We start from the raw sequence: 16,612 nt of genomic DNA on the forward strand, positions 1-16,612 counted from the left end.
TGTTTATGCCTGATACAATCACATATGTACATCTGATGAGTTTCATTTTTTTCTTTAACAGAAACCAGCACCCTGTTGTTGGGGTCATAAAAGAACACAGAACACTTGCAAAACTTTTATCTTGTACAGTCAACACAGTACTCTCACGTGCAAGGATTTACGAAGGCTCAAAATGGCACTGTGTTCGTGGACATTGGCTTCAAACATCTACTGCCACCGGTAGACTCTCCATGGAAGAGCCCAATCTCCAGGTCTACATACAGTATGATAATAAATATCATCTCCTTGTTCCGATATTGTCTGCACTATTATTTATATGCAAGTAATCATTTGATCAAATCAGTACTTGATAGATTTGTTTGTCACAGCGTGTGGAGCATGAAATTGATTTCATGATTGAGTCTAATGAGATCAATGTAGATGCCAGTAAAATTGATCAACACCAAATTAATGCACGTGACTTTTTTGTGCCTACCCAAGTAAGGAATAATGACCGTTCTTTCTTGTAGCCTCATAATCTATTTTTGTTATTAATTTCTTGATATAATCCTTTTCATTGAACTCATTACCTTTCTATACAAATTTTGGTTGTAGGAAAATTGGGTATTAATATCGGCAGATTATTCTCAAATTGAACTACGCCTTATGGCACATTTTTCTGACGATTCTTCATTAATTAATCTTCTAAAGAAGCCAGATGGTGATGTCTTCATTATGATGGCAGCAAGATGGACTGGAAAAGATGAATGCACAATAACTGAGAAGCAGAGAGAGCAAACCAAAAAATTAATTTATGGAATCCTGTATGGAATGGGTGTTAATACATTAGCTGAACAATTGGAATGCAGTGTAGCAGAAGCTAGTGAAAGATATGAACGTTTCAGGACAGTGTTTCCTGGGGTCTCTTGCTGGCTTCAGCATGCTGTTGATGATTGCCGCCATAAAGGGTATTGGTTCACACTTCTACATCTGCTATATTATGCTTTTTAGAAATTTAAATTTGTTAGATAGACCATGGTTGGCTATATGTGTTCAGGGTTTTCCTTTTTCTTCCCTAGGTTAAGTTAAAATATATATATATATATCAGAATCGAGGGTGCAGCTGACAGCAATACTTTTTGTACAGTTAGCTAAGTTTTTAATCGATTTTGTTGCCATTTTTTATAATATCTGTATTTGATAGAATTTCAGAATGGGAGATATGTGGCGGATGGCATTTATTCCCCAGAATTTGGGGATGGCGGATGGCATTTATTCCCCAGAATTTTGTTGCATATAATTAAGTAATATATAGACATATTTGATATTTTTTTTTGATTTGTTAATTGAGGGAAGTGGGTTCCTCACCTTATATATCAACTTTTATTAGAAAGTAGAAAGATTGTAGTTGAATCATATCTAAGCCAAAGCAAAACCCTCAACACTACAGCCTAAGAAATTGTTGTCCTTGATTTTTGACCTTGTGAAAATCAAAGGAAACCATTCTCTCTTATTAAATTCATCACCTATATTTTCTTTTTGCATATTTCTCAAGGTTTAAATTGGCTAATCTCTTGAACTTTTTTGTTTTTGATCATTTGTCACTCTAGGTTTGTTGTATGTCATCTTTGTTTATTTAATTTTGTCTTTTTTAAAGATAATTTTATTAATTTTCGCTTTGCAATCGGAGGTTCTAAGATACATTGTATATTGTAACATGTAATGCATTCTGTAAAGTGGACTAAAATGTCCGAATTACATATAAAATCAGAGTTTTTCTCGCCCTATACATTAAGCTTACATGCAATAACATACTTAGAACTTTTTCTTCCAACTACGATGTGATTAATGCACTCGATAATTGACTTTGTACTTCTTTTTCATCTTTTCTAAGGTCAATTGAAGTTTGATACTTGTGTTTTATCACCGCGTCTTCCCTGGGCCACGTGCAAGTTCTTAGAGTTGTTTTTACTTGTCTTATTATTGAAAACCCTTGTGCATTTGTAGTGCTTAATTGAGTTTTCTTATAGAGAAATTAACCTATTTTCGCTTTGGCTTAGATAAGCCTTGGTGCATTTGTGCATTTGTAGAGAAATTCAGAACTGCCATGTGGACAAATTTGATAGGTAAAGCCTCTTACGTCAAAGAGTTTAATCACACATGGGAACACGAGGATAAAAAATATTTAGGATCCGCAATTAAAGGAAATGCCGAAAATTTAATTGTTCAATATAGGACCAGATTTCATCATTTACAATGTGAAATTGGTAGATGGAAGGTTCCTAAAGAATGATGGGAAGAAAGGATTTGTACTTTTTGCAACAAGGGAGTGGTGGAAACAAAATGACACTACAACGCCTCGCTGGGGAACCCAAGAGAAATTAACCTATAAAGATGCTAAGTTTGCGAAACATTTTTATTAAAGATTAAAACAACACAGAGATAACAAAGCGGAAGCAATAACTCACATGCATACATAAGCAATACAAAATAGTTGCATCTCTCAAGGGTTCCATAACATTGAATCACACACATAAGTTTTATTAAGTTAAGTTCAGTAAATAAACAATGTCCATGTCATAGAATAATCATATGTGCAAAATCACATGAAAGAATATACAAGTATATAAGGTGTATACTCATCTGTTGCACATGCCACAGGGTGTGTAATGCTAAAAGAATATACATCATGATAGGATACAATATCACGTAGGATCTCAAGAAACTGAAGTACAAATACCAAATATGACCATATAACATAATCATAGGATAAGAAGAAGAAAATATTTGTAACAAGGTGCATCCAACATCAATGTCCACCTATCGGATCTCAATGGCAAAAGAATCACTACCTCCCAACTTCATTGAACTTATGTGGCCACACTCTCACAGTGCCAAGGAGATTATCTCAAGTCTCAAACGGATAACAATCCAACAATCATAATAATAACCCAAGTCAAGGGTACCAAGTATACACGAAAACTTCTAAATCCTAAAGGCAAAACAAGATTCGTAGGAAACCTAATATGTATATGGGCAAGTGTCATCACATGAGTCAACTCTAAGGTTAGCCTAGTAGTCTCTCACGACCCCGACCCCCTAGTGACTCTATGTAGCATCAATATCCTCTCTTACAGACAAGGAATACTAATGTGGCAAAGTCGTAGCCAAGCATCCTCTCTACTTCCATCCTAGCCTATACTAGCACTCAAGGAATGAGCGAGGTAATATATTAACTCTTATTCATTCATTTTACCCCATTAATGAAATTGTTATTGCTTATTAAGACAACTTACAATGAGTTACCCTAGTAGCCTCTTTAGGGCTTTGCCCCTCATTGCAAGCCACTTCCCAACATACACATAGATACATCTCATAGAATCATAATAACAGATCATAAATTAAAACCTCAAAGGTTACATCAAAAGAATCACAACACGAGCTTACATAAAGGACTAGATCCCATCACAAAACAGCTGTAAAAACAATCCTGACATAAGTCATTGGAAAACAAAATGCAAAACTCCTCGCCTCTGGTAAAAATTCCTATTTTGGTCGACTACAAGGTTTCCCCAAAACCCATCACCAAATAAAATATAACATCGCAAAGACATTAGAAAAAGTGTAGTCTTCAGGCACATATTTTCAATATAACTTTCCTCTAAGGTTCGATTTGAGTAAAGTTGGAGTTTTTGTTTGCAAAAAATTCTAATAGATATAGTTTCTCAAGTTTAGTTTGATCAAAATATAAGTTTCATTTTCATAGTTTAGAATCCATGTTTTCCTAATACACTAAGTTTACATTTACAACGCAATTATTGTATTTTCCTTCAAAATAAAACTAATGGAAAACAATTTAAAATGTAATCAATTCTTAAACTTAATAATATTATGAATTTTGAAAATTCTATAATTAAATAATAATTAAATTTAAATACTGTAAACTTAATTACACATAACTAAATTTAATGCTATACAAATCTTAATTACAATTTAGTTAAAAATAAATTTAAATTTAATATACTAAATTATAAAATAAATTTACATTGATAATTTTATAATTAAAATATAAAATAAGTTTTAATTTTTTAAAACTTCCAAAAAAAAGGCAAGAACCTACAACGCAATGGTAAATTGTGAGCATCTCATCAAAGATGTGTTGGGTTTGAATGTACTTGAGATTAACGCATAATAATAATTAATCGTAACAAGAATAATAAATGAATTCCAAGGAGAAAAACTAGTCACCATAATTGCTGGTTAAATAAATATAATTTTATTACTGTGGCAATATATATATATATAGGTTACATTTCAGTAGTAGATTTGTTGGAGGAACGATGTTTAAATAATTTGAATTTTCTCAACAATAACCTTTTCTCATTTCTGATTCTCAAACCCTAGCTGTGGAATTTAATTCCCGATTTCTGACTTCTCTAATAAGGGTTTCAATCACATATGTTTCTCTACTAGACCCATCATTTTCAAATCAAGAGTTCTAAATTTCAACCAAATTCATAACATCACTTTTCATAGGTCTACAACCATAAATTTGAATTTCCTTTCTTGTAGGCACAAAGAAGATAGAAGTTTTTGAGAGATTTTCTACAAAGGATTCCACAAACCCTACCTCAATCTAATGCTAATAATGTGGTTATCCCGATGTGCCTGCAAGATTCACATTCCCTCAAATTCCATGTTGCTCCAAAACCTATATCTAGAGAAATGAGCTGAAATCCTCTAATAAAAGCCTCTAACCATAGTTAGGGTTTTTGGTTTCTAAAAGGCCCCTCACTAAATTAATTTTCTAATTATTTTATTTAATTAATTCTTTTATGCACACTTAGTGCCTTTTATTTAAAATAATGCTTTATTTTATTATTCCCACTTGTTTTAATTTAGCAAGATGTTTTAAGAGAATAATATTCTTATTTTAACTCCAAATAATCTTTAAATCTCTTTATTTAAAAACTTTCAATTTTTAATAATGTCAAATTAAATAATTATAGTTACGCCAACTTTAATTTAAGCAATTTTAATTGCTATTAATTGGAGGATTGGACTTTTAACCAAGTCTTTTAATTTTAAGTCTTTCTTTTAATTAATTCTCAATTAATTAAATATATTATAATAATATTTCCTACCTAAAATTTTCTATTTAAATTATTTATTTAATTAATTTTCTTGATTGGCTAATTAATTACACTCAAAGTCACAAAATACACCACATACTCATAGAAAACTTGACAAAAAGGCAAAGCATATATTAAATATATTATAATAATATTTCCTACCTAAAATTTTCTATTTAAATTATTTATTTAATTAATTTTCTTGATTGGCTAATTAATTACACTCAAAGTCACAAAATACACCACATACTCATAGAAAACTTGACAAAGAGGCAAAGCATAAAAATCAAACTAAAGGGCTTAAGTTCTCGAATTCACGTCGTTTTGATGAATTTATAAGGGTACAAAAAATAGATACATGTTCACCACAAGACAAAATAGGCTCGGGTCTAGGATTTGGACTTGAAAACTATCTCCCCTCTTTTACCATTGACGTACTACGATAGGGGACACTCATCCTAGCAATTCATGGAAGTCGATGCCTGACACCTGCACCCTGCGTAAAAGTCAAGCATGTACATATGGATATATATATCTAAACTAAACAGGCAATGACAAAGAGTGGCACATCGTGTAGATCGCGACTCGCAGGTGACTACAACTCCCTCCCTCAACCACATTAGATACATCAATTAGAAGTAAAAACAGACATGTACATGACACACATGCAAGTATGGGTTACGTATCCATAATCTATCTAAACCATCATCATGAACATAACTGTAATCATCCTATAGAAGCATTTAAAACATCATCACAAGAATAACTATGGATCACAATAACACATGAAATATCTCAAGTATGAAGTAGCTCATCAAATATATGATCAAACCATGAAGATAGTATCAACCAACCAAGTAACCATGTACTACTAAATCAAATAACATAACATGAAAGCTAGCCTAAAAGTGTTTGACAATATAATTGAAAGCAAGTCGGGGTAGGCACTATAACCACTTTGTCAAAGATTGTATTGCATATAAAGATATTTGCAGCTAGTACAAGGATAACTTATAGGCGAATAGCATGAAGGAACTTTTCAAGGAGGCAAGATTACACAAGGCAACTAGCTTCTTAATATAGATCCACAAAAAAGGCTACAACCTAGAAAATGTCATGTCCCCTTTCTAGAGTGGACATCAGAGACGATAGAGTTGGCCTATCATTAGAGTCTCGTAGGCTGGCAGTGGTGTTTAGGGACTCAATCATGGTACACAATGTTCGGATCTGGAGTAGGAGAGCAGTTGAGAGCTGTTCCTTAATTGTAGGAGGAGTTTTCTACATTTTAGGAGGTGGAGATGGGTTACGTTCTTGAGTCTCTACGAGATCATTTTATGGTTTTAGTTTCGGGAGATTCAGAGACATTCCTATTTTTTAGGAGTATCCCTAATTTTGAGGGATGAGACTATCAGTTATTTTAGATTATTCGACATCAATCACAGGAGGTGACGAGTTCAGTTTCACCTTGTAGAGGTGTTTTGGATATCAGTTCGCTATTTGGGAAATATTTTAACATATTTAAATATTCTCCTAAGTTAGCATTTTAATAATTTAAATACGGCTAAGTTATAGCCATTTTGGAGTAATAAGGGATTTTTTGGCCTCATCTGGGTGAATATCCCTTAGTGTAATGGCTCGTTGGAAAGGTCTTGAACTTTTCTAAATATTTCTCTTTTGACTCAGAGCATTTCGATGAACGAATTTCTTTCTATTGGGAAAAAGGTCATTTTCTGGATACTTGACCACTTTAAAAATGAGAAATATATTATTTTATAACCCAACGCCACATGGGGACACTTTTAGGGTTTGAGCTAAGTTTGGTGAGTTATAAGGAGGTAAAGGCAAAGTTCAAAGGCATTATTGACATATTACATCTTGGATTCGTGTTTTGGGCTCTGATTGAGCTTTCAGCATTTGGGACGCCAAACACTTGTTTTGCCTATTTGGGATGTAGCCCCCAAAATAGTGGTTTGGATTCTTGTAGTCAGAAGCATATTGGAGATTGTGCATTGTTTCTTATGGGGAACGCAATACTGAGTCATAGTTTTAGTTGGGGTTTAGGTATTTTACCCACGTGCAGGCGCTTTGCAGCTGTACGGCTGTGCCTGGCAGCCATCTACTTTTCCATGTACAGCATTTGAGAGTTGGAGTCTGGCCGTAGCTTCCTTCTTGGCTCATATTTCACCTTCATACCTTCAGGTTGGCTTTATTCTTGGTTGTAATCATTTGGATATTATTGTAAATCTTCATCTGGTTACATATTAGGCGTATATTCAAAAAAATCTGCTTGAAACGATTTTACTTTAAATGTATTTGGAATACATTCTCAGAACTGGTTCATGTTATTGTACTTCTGTTATTATTGAAAAATCATCAAAAATATAAAACAATCAAACCCTTTTGCAACTTCTGTCTAGCTCTGCAAGAAAATTTTAATAAACAAGGAAAACAAATTTAAAAATATAAAATTACAATAGATCAGCGGAAGAGATCCATCAGGGATCTTTTAGTGGTATCAGAGCCTAGAGCCTAGAACCTGCCAGCTTGTTGGAAAAGAAATCAGTTCAGTTACAGGCCAATACCATGGCTAGAAATAAAAATGGGTGCTCAAAGGTTTCATCTTCATTAACAAGCACAAGTAAGATGCCTCTTGCCAAGACATTCAATGTTGCAGTAATGAGCAGCTACCATTAGTATTGTTCTCTTCCTAAGGAGATACACAACCTCCTTTCCTTTACAAAATTTATGGGTGTATCTGAAGTAGATGATAACTGGGTATTTACAAGCTCCTTTCAGCAGCAAAAAGAGAAAGAAATATTAAATGATAATAAAGAAGCCATTTGTCACAAATTGGAAGAGATTACAATTAGGGGACAAACCATTAGAGATGTTGGAAATGTGACACCAAGGTGTGAGCCCTATTCTGAAATTTGGAACAGCAGTTCAAATCATGAGGTAACATTGATTTCAAATGGAGGTAATGATGATGATGGTATTCAACTTAAGAATGGGATGACAAGTTTAGTATGCAGGCAGTCTGATTTTGAATCTCATAGAAGCCAAGTTGAAGAGTTCTTTGAGCCACTTCTATCTAAGCATGTGAAGAATCAAGATGGGGTGTTTGATGATTGGAATGGAAGCATGGAGGAGGCTCCCACAACTCTGATTTGGGGCAGCGATATCTTGCACCCTCCTTCTTGTAATATGGTAACTCTTTTACTTGGGAATAGTCATGAGGCCCGTATGCAAGTGGTGGCCATGAGGCTTTCTATGATAATACACTTAAAGGGGTAAAAAATATAACTAGAACACATCATAATAATTCTAAAGTTCATAACAGTAGTGACACAACTTCATTACCTCAAGATGTGGCATCCTTTGGTCAAGAAGAGAACAATGATTTGTATTTTATAGTTGAGGGTACACATGGTGCAAGCATGGGACGTGATGATGGGAATGGTACAAGTCATCATAAGTCTGATTTTGTGTACTTTGGGTTAGATGATATAAAACATTGTCAAAGGTTGAATAAATATTGGTTAGATAGAGCTATGCAAGCAAAGATACTTGCTGCCCAAGCAAGACAACATCTCCAAAGAGTCAAAGAATGCCATAATCAGATAAATGATGCAAGGAAACAAAGGGAATCATCCATTAGATCTTTATTTCTTCCAACGGAAGAAGAGGCCAGCGTTGATTTGGATGGAACAACAAGTAATACAGAGGGTCAGGATTATTTTGGTGAGTTTGCACAAGAGAGTAATCTGGACATAGGTATTTCAGAAGCATTGGGTGATGAGACTTAATGTCATGATGACTTTGATTTCTTAGACCTTACCTTAGAAATCAGAGTAGTGTGTACTCATAGTGACATTGAATCCTAGGATCATGATTTGGTTGTATGTGCAGACACATGGGGAGTTGATGAGAGTGAGCACAGTGTGGTGACAACAGTTTCATCATTGACAGAGGAGGTGGTCTCAGAGGTACAAAGTTGTAGTACTATAAATGAGGATACATGCATTAGTGAATGCATAATAGATACTCCTTACAGTGATGTACATGACTCTGACATAGTATTCTACCATAGCGCAGATTCAAAGGTAGTACACATGCCTAAGAACTATCATTTTCAAACTCCTCATCGCTTGATTAGACGACTTAGGATTGATGATAGGAGGGTAGACATAGTGGTTGAGCACTTTGATGTCACTCAACAGATGTTATCTACACTCAGTTGGAGTGCTCTTATGATTGATGAGCAGGATAGTGGAGGATTTTCCATGGCAGATTTCCATGCTCTTCATAAGGCTATGAGGATATTGAAGCAGGACTTATACTATCCGTGTTGCGATAGTGCACTCCCATCTTCAGAGGATAGAGTTATTGACTGCAGGCACCTGACTCAGCAGTTTGGGAGGATTGGTTGGTGGGACTAGCAAACGATCCAACATTATATCAAGCAGTTTCCAACATGGGCTATCACATCTATATTACAGAGACTTCATCCGAGATCATGGTTACAAGATGATGTGGGTATTAGCAGACATGGTGCTTTGAACGATTATTACTTTCGTGGTGGTATCATAGTGGTTGCGGAGAGATATGGCATGATAGAGGTTTCCAGTTATCCCTATTTATACCTGATGGATGGGTGCTGGTTCAGATGGTGTTGGAATATGGGTGTTGTTTTGTTTGACGCCTTGTCTCACAAGAATTTCAGTATGTTACCACCTTGGTTGTGGGAACACTCTCATCCAGTGTGGGATCCTAGTTTTATCCTATGCAGTGCATTTGATTGAGCGATCCTTGATGTGTTACTTCATGTCACACACCCAGAAGTGTATATCAGAGTGGCGCAATAGGACTTTGTTCATTGCCCCCTTTCTAGAGTGGATGTCAAAGACAATAGAGTTGGCCTATCATTAGAGTCTCGTAGGCTGGCAGTGGTATTTATGGACTTAGTTAAGGTACATAGTGTTCAGATCTGGAGTTTCAGACAGTAGGAGAGCAGTTGAGAGCAGTTTCTTAATTGTAGGAGGAGTTTCCTACATTTTAGGAAGTGGAGATGGGTTACATTCTTGAGTCTCTACGAGATCATTCTATGGTTTCAATTTCGTGAGATTCGGAGACATTCCTATTTTTCAGGAGTATCCCTAATTTTGAGGGATGAGACTATCAGTTATTTCAAATTATCCGGCATCAGCCATAGGAGGTGAGGAGTTCAGTTTCGCACCTTGTAGAGGTGTTTTGGCTATCAGTTCGCTATTTGGGAAATATTTTAATATATTTAAATATTCTCCTAAGTTAGCATTTAATAATTTAAATAAGACTAAGTTATAGCCATTTTGGAGTAATAAAGGGGTTTTTGGCCTCATTTGGGTGAATATCCCTTGGTGTAATAGCTTGTTGGAAAGTTCTTTAACTTTTCTAAATATTTCTCTTTTGACTTAGAGCATTTTAGTGAACGGATTTCTTTATATTGGGAAAAATGTCATTTTTTAGATACTTGACCACTTTAAAAATGAGAAATATATTATTTTATAACCCAACGCCACATGGGGACACTTTTAGGGTTCGAGCTAAGTTTGGAGGGTTATAAGGAGGTAAAGACAAAGTTCAAAGGCATTATTGACATATTACATCTTGGATTTGTGTTTTGGGCTCTGATTGAGCTTTTGGCATTTGGGATGCCAAACCCATTTGCTTTGCCTATTTGGGACGTAGCCCCCAAAATATTGGTTTGGATTCTTGCAGTCAGAAGCATCTTGGAGATTGTGCATTGTTTCTTTTGGGGAATGTAGTACTGAGTCAGAATTTTAGCTGGGGTTTGAGTATTTTACCCACGTGTGGGCACTTTGCAGCTGTACGACCGCACCTAGCAGCCATCTACTTTTCCACGTACAACATTTGAGAGCTGGATTCTGGCCGTAGCTTCCTTCTAGGCTCATATTTCACCTTCATGCCTTCAGGTTGGCTTTATTCTTGGTTGTAATCATCTGGATATTATTGTAAATCTTCATTTGGTTACATATTAGGCGTATATTCAAAAAAATCTGCTTGAAGCGACTTTGCTTTAAATGTATTTGGAATACATTCACAAAACTGGTTCATGTTATTGTACTTCTATTATTACTTACTGAAAAATCATCAAAAATATAAAACGATCAAACCCTTCTGCAACTTCTGTCTATCTCTACAAGAAAATTTTAATAAACAAGGAAAACAAATTTAAAAATATAAAATTACAGCAGATCAGCGGAAGAGATCCATCAGGGATCTTTCAGAAAAATTACAGCAGGCTGCTTAACTGGCCTTTTGTTCCCTTGGACCAGTGGTCCCATGAACATCATTAAAACCTTTCATTTTATTTCATTAAGTATGATTGATTTTTTGTTGTTGACCATTTCTGCTTCTTGTTTCTTAGGATCTCTGCTGTTTTTCACCTGTTTTAGGTTTTCAATCTCTTTTTTATGCATTGTTTTAGGTATTTCTGTTATATCACTTTGGATAATTTTAAATCATTTTGAGTCGATTAATTTAATGAAGTTTTGTTTTTTATGAATCTCTATCTAGTTTTTGTGCAACTCTAAAGGCTATCCATTCTAATGTAAATGCAATTGCATTCTTTCCAAATCATTTTGATGCTGTTAGAGGATCAGATTTGCAAGGTTTAAAATCCCAGTACTCAGAATTTATATTTCTGTTTTCATATATTCTCTAATGAGGGGCTGCGTTTTGCAATTACAACTGCACAAGTGATCCAAATTGTTGTAATGATATGTGTAATCAGGTTTCTACTATTGGTTATCTGCCTTTGTTCACTTGTTTTAGGTTTTCATTCTCTTTTTCATGCATTTTTAAAAGTATTTTTGTTATCTTGTTCTGCACGATTTTAAATCATTTCGAGTCGATTAATTGAATGATTTTTTAAATTTTTTAATGAATCTCTATGTAGTTGTTGCATAAGCATAAAGCCTATCCCTTTAATGTAAATGCATCTTCATTCTTCGCAAATTGTTTTGACGATGTTAGAGGATCAGATTTGCAAGGTTTAAAATCCCTGTATGTTCAGGATTTATATTTCAGTGTTCATATATTTTCTAATGAGCGGCTGTTGTTTGCAATTACAATCACACAAGTAAATTTGAAATATTGTAATCATGTGTAATCAGGTTTCTACCATTGGTAATATCTCAGCCTGGTCAAACTGTTGTATTTAAAGGGCATTTTCATTGCTGCCCGTATTTTCCTTTTCACTTACATTACACTTTCCCTTTACAGATTGCAACTTACAAGATAGCTTGCAAAAAAACTTTGAATATGCATAGAGTGATTGGGGATAGATCGGGTGTCTATACCTTATTGGCATGTCTCTACATGTAATGACAAATGTAATTTGTCCCGATTACTTTGTTTTTTACATCTACTCAACTGTCAAATCAAGATTTTCTTTTACATTACCACTTTTCTTTACAAATCAGATTTTTTCTTACCCATTTCATGTGAAACAACCTATCCATTTCAAGGCTATTTTACTCTGACTGCATGGATTTCTAATCACCTCAAAAAACTCGGACTGCATTTTATAAGCATTTCAGGGTTTTTAACCTCAACTGCATGTTTTGTAACATGTAATCACATGTGCAATCTCATGTGCAATTCGGTCAAATACCCGATTTCACATGAAACTTAGTGTTTTTCCCTTGTAATCGAAACTTTTCGTTCCAATTACATGAACTTGTACACTTGGCAACCATGTTGTTCCCTCCATTGGAATGTGTTCTAAAAAGTCATCTCATATGTTGTGTCAAGTCACCATCCAATCTTGGAAATACTGGGGACCCATCACTGCAACGCCGTCATGATTGCTCTCAACCACGCTCTGAGCTTCACACCACAACTTTATATAAAGATTTTCCCCAAAGAGTTAGAACTACCCTAGAAAAGAAGATGAGGATGGTATGCTGTTGTTTCGTGAAAAGTGGTAGAATGCTTTCAAGACTGTTTCCAAGCAAGTGGGAGAGGATCGAAAAGAGGAATTGTGAACAGTTTTTAGTCATTAGTTAGAATAGAGATCAATGCTTTGTTGATGCCATCAAATGCAAAGGTCTAAATGCAATTTTTCATGCAGTTGTTCTCACCCATATACAGATCTGAAGATTACAAGAACTGACAATCTAGCAACAGGAAGACCTCTTTCATAGAGGATGATGTAATAAGTGTTGTACTTGTCAAGACACTTAATTTAGTTTCAATTATGAGTATTCAATTCAATTTTGACAAATTAGATTTAAAGCTAAAAATTGCAATTGCATGTAACCACATTGCATGTCGAATTGCAACATACTATTATATGTAATCACATTACGTAGGGCTGTAATATTGAATAAGTCAACAATTAGTTAGGTGTGTCTCCTACCTTTTTATCACAGCCCCTCTTCTATTAATACAATAGGGTTCATTGAAAATAATTATCTTTTGGCAATGGAACAAAATTCTGCACAAGAACAAATCTCTCAGTTTCAATTTCAATTCACTTATGTGATGGTTTCTTTAGCTAAATCTTTCAATACGATGAAATGATCTGATAAATATATGCTAATTCTTAAACTTTATGTAGATCCACTTCATTTGAGCATGCTCTGAACTTGTTTATGCTCATAGTTTATGGTTGATGTTTGAGTTGACATATATTCTTTACAATCAAACTTGCATAGTTGAACAGACATACTTCTTGAAACTTATCTGCCATTTATTGTTCTCTACATGTAACAGTAGGTTGATTCTTGAAATTGTTTTTTTGTTGGATTTTATTTTCTTTTACCTATCTTTTTTTGTTTCTGGTTTCATCGAGTAGCTTGTTATGTTTGGCACCCTGTGTTTAGTGGACTCGGTCAAAAACTAAAGATATTCTTGATTAAAATGCATATCAGGCACATAACAACACTCAGCGGGAGGAAACGTTTCTTGGGTAAAATAAAATTTGGAAGCAGAGGGGAGCAAGCCAGAGCTGAGAGGCAGGCTGTTAACTCTATCTGTCAGGTATTGTTGATCTCATCATTTTGAATATGACCGTAGCAAAGATAAGACTAAATGATTTAACTATGGAAATTCATAAAATGTTATATCAGGGTTCTGCAGCAGATATTATTAAAATGGCTATGATTAAAGTGCATTCTGCCATTACTATCCGGCCTTATGAAGGTGACCTAGATTCTTCTCAGACAAGTTCAGGTGCAGTTTCTAGTCTTAAAGGCAACTGTAGACTACTACTTCAGGTCAGTATGACCTTTTCAGGTTGATATTGGCTCTTACACTTTTTATGTTGTTAAATAATAAAAAGCTTGCATAATCCATCTGTCTTATTACCCTGTAGATCCATGATGAGTTGCTGTTAGAGGTACGTCCTGATATGTTAAGCAAAGCTGCTCTTTTAGTCCGTTCCAGTATGGAAGGCGCTGCCTCTCTGAAGGGTAACTTCCACTTGTTTAATTGCAGAATTTGTTTGAAAGAAGGAAGAGTGTTTTATGTAAATTCTTATTATCAAAATATCTGCAACTGTGTAGTTCCTTTGCGTGTGAAGTTGCGGGTTGGGAGGACGTGGGGCTCTCTAACTCCTTTCAAAGAAAATGAATGATTCATCATTGATACATTGCAGCTATCAATTTAAATTGCTTCGGAACCTCAAAAAATGTAATTTCCATCTTCCTTTGTTCTTTACAAGAAAAGGTTCAGTTGATGCATTCATTTAACTGTTTCACATGAGTTTGTGCTCTTCCATTCATTTTTTTTTGAAATCTGTCATCAATTGTCATGACAGTATTGTATCTTTTAATTCAAACTATAGATGACAAGTATAGATTATGTCTCAGATGAGCATAGGGGCCTGATAAGGTATCTGGCTATTTGTAATTGCTTTCCAGATATAATGGGGGGACATTGTGTAAATCAAGAATACTGACAAAAATGCCTGCAGCCAGATTCAACCAATCACAACAAGGCAGTGCTTGACATGCCTGCAATTTATCTGCATTTGTATACACAATAATCTTGCAGATTTCTATTTCTGAGGCAACTGGAATCGAGACTCCTAGTGCAGAAGATATCTAATTGAAAAAATGACAGTGCTCATATGGAAACAGAATTCTTCAGCTAGGAAAACATTTTTTCAGACATTTGAAATTGAGATGTATTAAACATGATAACAGTGTACAATATTCTGTACCATAATGCAGAGTTACCTGAAAAATGGTCACAACTCTTTCGTATCACAAAAAGAATGTCAATTCAATGCCCTCAAAGAGAATGAAATAATATAATTAAAATATAATACAAAATGATATTTTCACCTCTTCTTGATGATGGATCATGGAGTGATCCAAAATGTCAGTTCAAAATGTCAATGCATCATCTTTTGAGATCGGCTTTGTCTGCAACTCTTATTATTTTATACATCTCTTTCACTTACATCCTGATGATGGATCAGAGTGGTCCGCAACATTGATGTTAGAAAAAAATAAATTCATACACAATCTAAACCAGAAGCTATTGGTTCAAAAATTCGAATGGATTGTGGAAAATTGGTAAGACTAAAGCTATGTACAGTTTTCTTCTAGCAGGTTTAGAATGTGTGCAAGTTTAGTATGGTAAAATCTATCAATATATTTTTGTATGTTTTCATAACTTGGTGTTATAGATATTGTTAATTTCAGAACTTTACATGATAACCACAGTTTATCCTAGCAAGTATAATCGTAAGCAGAATTTTTATTTGTTTGTTGAGTTGCATATCCATGAAATTGGAAGTAGGGTCTTATCTTATGTTTAATCTCATTGACCTGTTTCTGGTTAATTGTTGGACATTAATAAATTTTTCTCATCTCATTGTAGTAAGCTCACTTCAATTAGAAGCTAACCATAGGTGTTGATAGAAAAAATATTATTTGATTGTTTTTGGCTGCCATGAAGGGCTCGAGCGTTCTCAAAAATGCGTTGTAGAAATAATTTTTTTTTGTTTATGTTATTCTTTTTTGTACACGTTCAGGTTCTTGGTCTTTTGGAAGAAATTGCTACAATTCCTATATTTTAAATTAATTTCAAGAAGGTTTATGATATATTTTCCGAACTTTAGCTAATCAACAGTCTTGGGCAGATGACAATCTAGTCATTTGAACTGCTTAATGTTCAATCGGGCTAGGGCCACACTCTCAATCGTTCTTTACATGGTTTGAAAGGTTTTAATTACATCCACGAGACCGATCGAAGGGACCAAAAGGTTAATATCACGATCCATCAAGTATTTTACACTAGAGGATGCCATACATTGTAATATCCTTAAGCTGAATGTTAGGGTTCGTTTGGTTGTTGGAATTACACAAGAATTGGCATGCCCAATCCTTGAAAATTTCAAATCCATTGTTTGGGTGCGCAAGATTGGAATTGGGATTTGAAGAAATGAGGATTTGGTATCCCCATTTGAGCCCCAAAACAAGGATTTC

The 16,612-nt window shown here is 34.6% G+C and overlaps 1 protein-coding gene across 2 annotated transcripts in view; it reads left to right on the forward strand.

Moving 5' to 3' along the window:
• The window catches only part of LOC149551135 (MUS308 and mammalian DNA polymerase-like protein), a 245,060-nt gene extending 229,596 nt beyond the window's left edge, over positions 1 to 15,464 (forward strand). The window contains exons 21-28 of one of the 2 annotated variants that reach the window (XM_089786704.1): positions 62 to 251; positions 369 to 479; positions 595 to 947; positions 14,048 to 14,156; positions 14,246 to 14,392; positions 14,491 to 14,587; positions 14,681 to 14,807; positions 15,038 to 15,464. In XM_089786704.1, the coding sequence (XP_089642830.1) occupies positions 62 to 251; positions 369 to 479; positions 595 to 947; positions 14,048 to 14,156; positions 14,246 to 14,392; positions 14,491 to 14,587; positions 14,681 to 14,751 (1,078 nt within the window). In that variant the 3' untranslated portion in view covers positions 14,752 to 14,807; positions 15,038 to 15,464. Of the gene's footprint in view, positions 1 to 61; positions 263 to 368; positions 480 to 594; positions 948 to 14,047; positions 14,157 to 14,245; positions 14,393 to 14,490; positions 14,588 to 14,680; positions 14,808 to 15,037 lie in introns of those variants that run through there. The other variant, XM_089786705.1, reaches the window with a different exon arrangement.
• Positions 15,465 to 16,612: the final 1,148 nt, after the last annotated feature.

The sequence above is a fragment of the Cupressus sempervirens genome, chromosome 6, assembly GCF_028749045.1.
Source record: "Cupressus sempervirens isolate cs-2001-9-10 chromosome 6, ASM2874904v1, whole genome shotgun sequence".
NCBI lineage: Eukaryota > Viridiplantae > Streptophyta > Pinopsida > Cupressales > Cupressaceae > Cupressus > Cupressus sempervirens.